Below are 10,467 nucleotides of genomic sequence, written 5' to 3' on the forward strand. Positions count from 1 at the left end.
GGACCCACATTAGAAGGCAGAGGTCAAGCCAGAGCAAACCGTCTACCAGTCGCATCCGCCCCTTTTCCTTGCGCTGATTGGCAGCTGCAGGCTTCGCTGTCTGATTGGCCGAACGAACGCAGCGCGTAATTTAAAACATTGTATCAGTAACAAAGGTGCTCCTCGTGGGTGGAGTTGTGCTCTCAGACGGCGAAAGTCCAGGTTCGGCAGCAGGGTGTGTGAGCCGGTACCAGAGGAGCGAGTGTCGCGTCTTCGGTGAGTTTGCGGCTGTGCCGGAGCCCAGCTGCGGTACCAGTAATTGCCCTCGCGGGATAGGCTTTTAGAAAGCGAAGCTGCGGCAATCCCTTTTTTTTTTTTAAATACCTCTGTCCTCCCTTTGGGCCTGGAGTGAGGTTGGAGAAGGAGCCTAAGGCAAATATACCACCTCCTCGACACCGGTGGGCGAGGCACCCTAATTAGAGTGTGGCCTTCTGCTTTTGGAGCGAGGTATCTGTTCATTCCTTTTGGCGGTCGGAAATGCCTAAGACAGGATTACGTGATTAACTCCTCTTATTCCCTACCCCTCTACTGGCATTTGAAGGGATAAGGGAGTAGGAATTCAAGCAGCGAGAGGAAGGTGTCCTGGGGCAAGGAAATTGTTTCTTACCTAGAACTTGCAGCCTCTTCTGTCCCTTAAGTTCTCCTCCCTACCCATTCTTGTCTCTTTGTAGACCTAAGCTGCCCCTGCTGTCATGTCGCAAGGGATCCTTTCTCCGCCAGCCGGCTTGCTGTCAGATGAGGAGGTTGTAGTCTCCCCCATGTTTGAGTCCACAGCTGCAGATTTAGGGTCTGTGGTACGCAAAGACCTGATATCAGACTGCTCTGTCATCTCCACCTCCCTGGAGGATAAGCAGCAGGTAAAGGAGTTGGACAGTGGCTTGGCAGCAGAAAGTGATGTCCTCAGCCTACCAGTTGTCCATACAGAATTAGTATCAGGTCAAAGACAGCAATCCCAAGGGTCTGAGAGATCAATTAAAAATTAAGAGCACGACAGGTGAAAAATGTAAATTTGTGTGTCCTTAAGAACTATTATTTGCATTCCATTAAGGAAACACTCTCACGTGCATACTCTCAGTCCTAAGAGGGAAGGCTAATAGTTCTCTCTTCTTCACCATGAGGCGTAGATGTGTTAAGTAATTTGCACAAGATCATACTGCCATTAAGTATGTTTTTAATATCAACTGTAGCTTCCATTTTGGAGCCTTTATGCTAAGCTGGGGTTTCTCAGCTGCAGCATTATTAACATTTGGGGCCAGATAATTCATTTTAGGGGGCTGTCTTGTACCTTAAGATGTTTAGCAACATACCTGGCCTCTACGCACTAGATGTCACTAGTTTCTTCCCACTGTGACAACCAAGAAAAATGACCTAGCTAAATGTCCCTTGGTGGGGAAATGGTGCTGGTTGAAAACAATTCTACTAGGAAGTCTCCTCTTTTATAGAGAAAATTTCATGAGAGCAGGAGCCTTGATAATGTCCCTGCCTCTGGACCACCAGAGCCTTAGAGTTCCCAGGCCATAGTAGGCAGATCTCTAAATATCTGTTGCATGAATGAAGTGGGTTCTATTATTAACCCAATTCTACAGATATGGAAACAGAGGCAGAGAATCTAAAGAACTTGTTCAAGATGTCATACTTCTAAATGATGGAATTGGAACTCAAATTTAGGTTTGTCTGCCTCCAAGGTGCTTAACTACTATGTTTTGCTGTAATACCACATGCTGATTTGCATACCAGTTAACCAGTTCTAATTCAGGAAGTCAGTGTGGCAGGCCAACGTTTCCAGGATACTGAAGACAGTGAAGGGTGATAAAGCAGTGAAAAAACCCATGTGGGTTGGAATAATTATGGAACTAGGGAGTAGCTAGCTGTACAGGCATGTGAGGTGAAATGGGGGTACTGTTAGCATGATTCTCTGGAATTATGCTGTTTGCCCATCTGCTTGGAAGTAACTGCTGATTCCGGCCTGGAATTCTGCCACAGGTTCCATCTGAGGATAGTACAGAGAAGGTGAAAGTATACCTGAGAGTTAGGCCTTTGTTACCTTCAGAGTTGGAACGACAGGAAGATCAGGTGAGTGTCTGAGGAGGGAGGATTTAAGATGGCATGATACAATACAGGAAAGGTTCCTAGGATTGTTTCCTTCTGTGATTTTTTTTTTACCCCTTCTCAGGATTGTGTCCATATCGAGAATGTGGAGACCCTTGTTCTACAGGCACCCAAGGACTCCTTTGCCCAGAAGAGCAATGAGCGGGGAATTGGCCAAGCTGCCCACAGATTCACCTTTTCCCAGGTATGGAGGTACTGGTTTATGAACAAGGACCAACATATTAGGGGCAACTTTATTCTCTCTTTAGAGGGGAAGCCTTTTACTTGACTGTGAGTTCCTTATATATGCATGTCTATAATTTTGGGGACTCATGTATGAGTCAGTGCATTAATTTATGTGTATTAATTCCCAACATCTCTATTATTATTATTCTTGTCCCTATTTTCCTGATAAGGATACTATGACTCAGTGAAGATTATGTTGCTGAATCCATGTAGCTAGGCAGTGGTAGAGTTAGGCCTTGCATCTAGAACTATCCATCTCTAAAGCCCACCCTTGTGATTACTGTGTGCCATTGTGTGTGTAGCATCAGACGTAGCCCGAGAGTAGTGTGATGCTACACACACAATGGCCTTGGAAGCTATTGAAGATCGGAGCCAAGGGCCGGGGGTAGGCTCTCTCCATCCTTGATGGTACCTGGAAGTGTCTGTTGATTTGGATGAAAGATGCACTGGCAGAGGGTGGTTTTGTCTTCAGTGTTGGGAGAGCAGCTGGAAGCACTGTGGGAAGAGGTTGCTTGAGTAGTCTCCAGAGCCAGTCAATCAGGAAGGGACACATCTGCTGGCTCTGTACAGGAGGCAATGGGAGATGAGGGATGGGCCTCTGAGAAATTGGGTCTGTCTCTAGATCTTTGGGCCAGAAGTGGGACAGGCATCCTTCTTCAACCTGACCGTGAAGGAGATGGTAAAGGATGTACTCAAAGGGCAGAACTGGCTCATTTATACATACGGAGTCACCAACTCAGGGAAAACCCACACAATTCAAGGTGAGTGAGTAGTGGGCCTCACAGAATTGCTGATTGGCCTGTAATGATGCTTTTTGGTTTTTGTTTGTTTGTTTTTTTTAAGATTTTTTATTTATTCATTTGAGAGAGAAAGATAGGGAGAGAGAGAACACGAGCAAGGGGGACGGGGAGAGGGAGAAGCAGACTCCCCACTGAGCAGCGAGCCTGATGCGGGGCTCAATCCCAGGACCCTGGGATCATGACCTGAGCCGAGGCAGACGCTTAACCGACTGAGCCACCCAGGTGCTCCTGTACTGATGTTTTCTTTGCCTTTTGATGCTTTGAATTTGGAAGGAGCACTCAGCTGTCCATCTCTCACATGCTTCCAGGTACCATCAAGGATGGAGGGATCCTACCCCGGTCCTTGGCTCTGATCTTCAATAGCCTCCAAGGCCAACTTCAACCAACACCTGATCTGAAGCCTGTACTGTTCAATGAGGTAATCTGGCTAGACAGCAAGCAGATCCGACAGGAGGAAATGAAGAAACTGGCCCTGCTAAATGGAGGCCTCCAAGAGGTGAAGTGCTGGTGATCACAGAGGTGGGGATAAGAGGACAAATCTGTGGAAAGTTTTGCGCTTATTTTCTCCCTGGGCCTCTCCAGGAGGAGCTGTCCACCTCCTTGAAGAGGAGTGTCTACATTGAAGGTCGGATGGGTACCAGCACCAGCTTTGACAGTGGCATCGCTGGGCTCTCCTCCAGTCACATGACCAGCAGTAGCCAGCTGGATGGTACGTACCATGACTGGGTTCTGTACCAAGTAACAGTAGAAACCCACTCCCTTGCTCCCAACAGCTTCCAGGGGTATAAACCAGAGGTTTCAACCTAACGCTGCTCCTTCTAAGGCCCTTGCAGGCCAAAGGGGAGATGGACTACTCTAGAGCTGATGCCCTGCCCTGTACATGGGCTTCTTCCCCAGAAACGAGTCACCGATGGGCACAGCCAGACACTGCCCCTGTGAGTGTCCCTGCAGACATTCGCTTCTCCGTCTGGATCTCCTTCTTTGAGATCTACAATGAACTGCTTTATGACCTGTTAGAACCACCTAGCCAGCAGCGCAAGAGGCAGACTCTGCGGCTCTGTGAAGATCAAAATGGCAATCCCTATGTGAAAGGTATGGGAAGGTAGGGAGGCTGCCAACAACCCTGAAACAGGACTTGGGAGAAACCTGGACAAGTTAGGTGCTCCCATCTTCTATATGCCTTTCTCTCCTTTGCCTCAGATCTCAACTGGGTTCATGTTCAGGATGCTGAGGAGGCCTGGAAACTGCTCAAAGTGGGTCGTAAAAACCAGAGCTTTGCCAGCACCCATCTGAACCAGAATTCTAGCCGCAGGTGAGTGGGCTGTGAGAGTCAACTTTTCACTGTGTTCTAGGAAACAATAGTCCTCCACCTAGTCATGGAAGATACACAGTGACTTTTCTTTTATTGATTTCCAGTCATAGCATCTTCTCGATACGGATCCTGCACCTTCAGGGGGAAGGGGATATCATCCCCAAGATCAGCGAGTACGTTTTTCCATTTAGAAATGTGGGCTTCTTGGTCATAAATGGTACTGGAGGCAGGGGTTAAGGGAGGTCCTCAGAGGAATTACTTCTATTAAGAGTCTTGCTCTGCTTCCTTGGGTACAGCGATCCTTGGTGGGTCCTCCCCTCCCTAGAACTATATGAAGGGCTGGAAAGCTCATAACATGTGGGGTCCTTATGTCAGATCCTGTCCACCATTCAAGGTTGTCACTCTGTGATCTGGCTGGCTCAGAGCGCTGCAAAGATCAGAAAAGTGGTGAGCGGCTGAAGGAAGCAGGAAACATTAATACTTCCCTGCACACCTTGGGCCGTTGTATTGCTGCCCTGCGCCAAAACCAACAGAATCGGTGAGCTTCTGGCTGTAAGCCACGGGCTAGGATGGTCTGGAGCACTGCAGTTTGCTAAGAGACTTCCCAGTCATCACTGGGGATGGTGCTGGGATACTCTAAGGGCTGGAATTCTGCTTATAGCTCTGTTCTCTGATCCCCTGCTAGGTCAAAACAGAACCTGGTTCCCTTCCGTGACAGCAAGTTGACTCGAGTATTCCAAGGCTTCTTCACAGGTCGAGGCCGCTCCTGCATGATTGTCAATGTGAATCCCTGTGCATCTACCTATGATGAAACCCTTCATGTGGCCAAGTTCTCAGCCATTGCCAGCCAGGTAAGAAGCTGTAGGTGTAATGGTTGTGCTCACTTTGGGCTGGTACCTTTATTTAAGGAGTCTACTAGGGACTAGTTATGAATTCACTTGATTTCCCACCCCTTCCCCACCTAGCTTGTGCATGCTCCACCTGTCCAACTGGGATTCCCATTGCTACATTCATTCATCAAGGAACACAGTCTGCGGGCATCTCCCAGCTTAGAGATGGGAGCTAAGACAGAACCAGGCCTTGATAATGACATTGAGAATGAAGTTGACATCTCCATGTATGGCAAAGAGGTGAGAATGCAAGAAAGCTCTGGTGTAGCCGCTTGATGGCTACGTATTTTCCACGCTGCCTTCCAGGTGGGCCTTCACCTTTGTGGGGCATGGACATCTGATCACTTGTGAACTGTGTGTCCCTCCAGGAGCTCCTGCAGGTGGTGGAAGCCATGAAAGCACTGCTTTGTAAAGAACGGCAGGAAAAGTTGCAGCTGGAGATGCAGCTCCGTGATGAAATTTGCAATGAGATGGTGGAACAGATGCAACAACGGGAACAGTGGTGCAGGTATCAGCTGAGTGACCGCTCTTGGTCTGTCAACTAGACCAGACAGAGGGTGGGGAATAGGGACTAGGATAGAGTTGTGCCTCAAGCTCTGTCCTCCAAACTTAACTCCTCAGAATCTTCACTCCCTTTTCTTCTTTTTTTGAAAAAAATTTATTATTGGGGTGCATGGGTGACTCAGTCGGTTAAGCATCTCTGGATCTTGGCTCACGTCATGATCTAGGGTCGGGAGATGGAGCCCCCACATTGGGCTCTGCACTGGGCATGCACCCTGCTTTAGATTTTCTCTTTGACCCTCCCTCCTGACTCACTCTTGCTCTTAAAAAAATTTATTATTTAAGTATAACTGACATACAGTATTAGTTTTACATGTACAACCTAGGGATTTGACAATTCTATACATTATTCAATGTTCACCATAGTAAGTGTAGTCACCATTTTTCAACCATACATTATTACAGTGTTGTTATACTCCTGATGCTGTATTTTTCATCTCTGTGACTTATTTATTTTGTAATTGGAAGTTTGTACCTTTTAATTCCTTTTATCTATTTCACCCATTCCTCCCACCCCCCTGCCCTCTGGCAACCACCAGTTTGTTCTATTTAAGAGTCTGTTTAAAAAAAAAGTCTGGTTTTTTGTGTTTCTTAGATTCCACATAAAGTGAAATCATATAGTATTTTGTCTTTCTCTGATTTATTTCACTTAACATAATACTTTCTCAGTCCGTCCATGTCATTGCAAAGGGCAAGATTTCATTTTCTATGGTTGAGTAATATTCTGTTGTGTGTGTGTGCACATGTGTGTGTGTATATACATTCTTCTTTATCCATTTTTCTTCTTTGACAGTGAACATTTGGACACACAAAAGGAACTATTAGAGGAAATGTATGAAGAGAAACTAAAGATCCTCAAAGAATCACTTACAAGTTTTTACCAAGAAGAGCTTCAGGTGAGTTGCCCTGAAGCAGCCCCGACTAGCCACTGATTCCCATCACTAGCTTGTCTGATGTAAATAGATTTTATAAACTCTGGTAGGGCAGGAATATGTAACTCAGTTTTTTCTAGTCTTTTAAAAAGTACTATCAGGTGTCAGTCTATGAATTAAGGGTTGGTTGACCTGGAAATGGCTTAAGAGTTAACAGGCTCTTCTTTTTTTTTTTTTTTTTTAAGATTTTGTTTATTTGAGAGAGTGTGTGAGCATGAACAGGGGGGAGGGGCAGAGGGAGAGGGAGAAGCAGACTCCCCGCTGAGTGAATAGCAAGGACCCGGAGATCATGACCTGAGCCGAAGTCAGACGCTTAACCGACTAAGCTACCCAGGCACCCTGCTAACAGGCTTTTGAGGCATAATTGTCAGGGAAGGTTTTGCTCACTGTTCAGTCATCCATTCCTGCAAGATTTGTCTGACTCTTGATGGAACTGTGCTGCTTCCCTCTTAGGAACGGGATGAGAAAATTGAAGAGCTAGAAGCTCTTTTGCAGGAAGCCAGACAGCAGCCGATAGCCCCTCAACAATCAGGGTCTGAATTGTCCCTTCGGCGGTCACAAAGGTTGGCAGCTTCTGCCTCCAGTCAGCAGCTCCATGAGATTAAAGCTAAACTGGAACAGTGCAGAGCAGAGCTAAACTCCACCACTGAAGGTAAGGAAGGAGAGAGGGCACAAAGCATAGGAGTGGTTCAGAGAACTGTTCAAACTTGGGCCTTCAGACTCCCAACTCCAAGATCATTTCCTCAACTCTGAGCTACATCCCCTGACCTTTCACTCTAGGGTGCACATGGCCTCACTTTTTATATTTGCTGCAAGCTACTGTTCATTCAGTTAAGAGGTAAGTCCAAGGCTAGAAAGCATACAAGTTTCTTGTTTCCTTCCCTCAGAACTACAGAAGTATCAGAAAATGTTAGAACCACCACCCTCAGCCAAGCCTTTTACCATTGATGTGGACAAGAAACTAGAGGAGGGCCAAAAGGTAATTTATACCTTTCTCTGTTACCAAGGCTCTTACCTAAGGCAGCTTCCAGTCCTGTACCTGTGGTTTATGTGAGGACCAGGGTTTTTGTTTCTGTTTTTTGTGCACAGTCCTGCAGAGTGGCTCCTTCATTTAGCTGACTAGCCTTTCTAATTTTACTTCTCTTCAAATGGCTATCCAGTTCCTTCAGCTCATTATCCTGGTTGATCTTGGCCACAATGTGGTTCCTACACTTATTCTTTTCAGAATATAAGGCTGCTGCGGACAGAGATTCAGAAACTTGGTGAGTCTCTTCAGTCAGCAGAAAGAGCCTGTTGCCACAGCACTGGGGCAGGAAAACTACGCCAAGCCTTGACCACTTGTGATGACATCTTAATCAAACAGGTTAGGGTACCCTATATATCTCCTTCTCTCCCATCAGCCCACTCCAGAGTATATGTGAGAAAGAAAATGAGAAGCAGAAGAGAAAAGCAGAGATTTTTGGGATAGTCTTAAGGGAGGGGAGTTTTTCTTCTTTGCAAAATAAAATTATTTAAGTACAAGGTACTATGCTAAGTAATTTATAGGCATTTTCTGTTATAACAACCCTATGGAAGTAGATATTATATTTCATCCAAAATGTGTAGATATTAAGGGGCACCTGGCTGGCTCAGTCAGTAAAGTATGTGACTCTTATCTCGGGGTCATGAGTTTAAGCCCCACATTGGGTGTGGAGCCTACTTAAAAAAATAAAACTTGGGCACCTGGGTGGCTCAGTCGGTTAAGAGTCTGCCTTCAGCTCAGTTCATGATCCCGGGGTCCTGGGATCAAGCCCTGCATCAGGCTCCGTACTCAGCAGGGACTCTGCTTCTCCCTCTGCCCCTCCCCCCACCTCGTGCACTCTCACTCTCTCACAAAAATCAATAAAAAAAGTCTTAAAAAATAAATAAATAGGGGCGCCTGGGTGACTCAGTCAGTTAGGCCTCTGCCTTCGGCTCAGACCATGATCCCAGGGTCCTGGGATTGAGCCCCGCATTGGGCTCCCTGCTCAGCGGGGAGCCTGCTTCTCCCACTCTAGCTCTCTGTGCTTGTGTTCCCTCTCTCACTATCTCTCTCTGTCAAATAAATAAAATCTTTATAAATAAATAACTCTATTTTTAAAAAACAAAGTCAAAATGCATAGATTTTGGGCGCCTGGGTGGCTCAGTTGGTTAAGCGACTGCCTTCGGCTCAGGTCATGATCCTGGAGTCCCGGGATCGAGTCCCGCGTTGGGCTCCCTGCTCGGCAGGGAGTCTGCTTCTCCCTCTCCCACTCCCCGTTTGTGTTCCCTCTCTCGCTGTGTCTTTCTCTGTCAAATAAATAAATAAAAGCTTAAAAAAAAAAAACAAAAACATAGATTTTAAGAAACTGTTATTTTATACCACTAAGACAAAACACTAACAAGCTATGACAATTGCCATCAGTAAAAGGCACCCTGATTGCAGAGTGGGGAAAAAAAAAATCTTAGACTAAATGAGGCTTTTTTTTTTTTTTTTTTTTTTTAAGTTTATTTATTTTTGGTAATCTCTGCACCCAGCCTGGGGCCCAAACTCATGACCTGAAACCAAGAGTCGCATGCTCTACTGACTGAGCCAGCCAGGTGCCCCTAAACACAGCTCTTAATACATAGGCATTAGGGTTCTTGGAGGTTAAGTAAGCTCATGTCATGTATTAGAAAACGTCCTTCTGTTCAGTGCTATTTGTTTGGGTCTTAAAGAAAATATCCCCTATTCAATGATAAGCTCTGACTTTAAAGAATTAATCTTTTGTAAAAACAGTTGTTAGTAACTAGGTAGTGGATGGCATGTATTACCTTGCCCTTTAGTTTCTCTAATACACCAAACCAAAAGGCTTTCTTTAACTTTATTCATCCTCCTTAGGATCAGACCCTGGCTGAGCTGCAGAATAACATGATGCTAGTAAAACTGGACCTTCGGAAGAAGGCAGCATGCATCGCAGAGCAGTATCATACTGTACTAAAACTCCAAGGCCAGGCTTCTACCAAAAAGCGCCTTGGTGCCAACCAGGAAAACCAGCAACCAAACCAACAGCCCCCAGGGAAGAAACCGTTTCTTCGAAATTTACTTCCCAGAACACCCACCTGCCAAAGCTCAACAGACTGCAGCCCTTATGCCCGGATCCTGCGCTCACGGCGCTCCCCTTTACTCAAATCTGGGCCTTTTGGCAAAAAATACTAAGGCTGTGGGGAAGGAGAGAGCAGTCATTGCCCTGAGGCAGGTCACTGCTTGAGAAATAGGTCTCTTTTAAAAAGCTTTACCAATACCTGGAACTGTATCCAGAATGCAATATAGACACTAGTTATTTTCCTCCCTTTTGTAATATAATCACCTATGTAATCTCATGCCTTTTTACTTATATGGCTTCTATGCACACAAAAAGTTATATTAAATAAACATATTGTTCACATTTTTTGTGGGTTTTTTTTTCACATTTTTTGTTTGAATTCCAAATTTAGCAAATTCATCAAAACAGGACTTAAAAAACAGGGAAAAAATTGAAAATTAAATATCATTTGGGGCCCTTAGAACCTTGCACAGGAATGGCAGTGGAGATGGGTAACGAGTGTACAGCTAAGCTAAG

At 45.6% G+C, this 10,467-nt stretch overlaps 1 protein-coding gene across 1 annotated transcript; it reads left to right on the plus strand.

The window, feature by feature from the left end:
• The first annotated feature begins 164 nt into the window (after positions 1 to 164).
• On the plus strand, positions 165 to 10,349 carry KIF20A (kinesin family member 20A). The gene is made up of 19 exons (XM_035014219.1): positions 165 to 255; positions 711 to 896; positions 2,023 to 2,112; positions 2,213 to 2,332; positions 2,996 to 3,134; positions 3,482 to 3,669; positions 3,756 to 3,882; positions 4,071 to 4,265; positions 4,374 to 4,485; positions 4,590 to 4,658; positions 4,880 to 5,023; positions 5,171 to 5,336; positions 5,451 to 5,615; positions 5,744 to 5,883; positions 6,730 to 6,832; positions 7,322 to 7,520; positions 7,756 to 7,847; positions 8,094 to 8,231; positions 9,747 to 10,349. The coding sequence occupies exons 2-19, from the start codon at positions 732 to 734 to the stop codon at positions 10,062 to 10,064; spliced, it is 2,670 nt and encodes an 889-aa protein (XP_034870110.1). The 5' UTR covers positions 165 to 255; positions 711 to 731; the 3' UTR covers positions 10,065 to 10,349.
• Positions 10,350 to 10,467: the final 118 nt, after the last annotated feature.

Source organism: Mirounga leonina, unplaced genomic scaffold (assembly GCF_011800145.1).
Source record: "Mirounga leonina isolate KUSES-001 unplaced genomic scaffold, KU_Mleo_1.0 Mir_168, whole genome shotgun sequence".
In the NCBI taxonomy this organism is placed as follows: Eukaryota; Metazoa; Chordata; class Mammalia; order Carnivora; family Phocidae; genus Mirounga; species Mirounga leonina.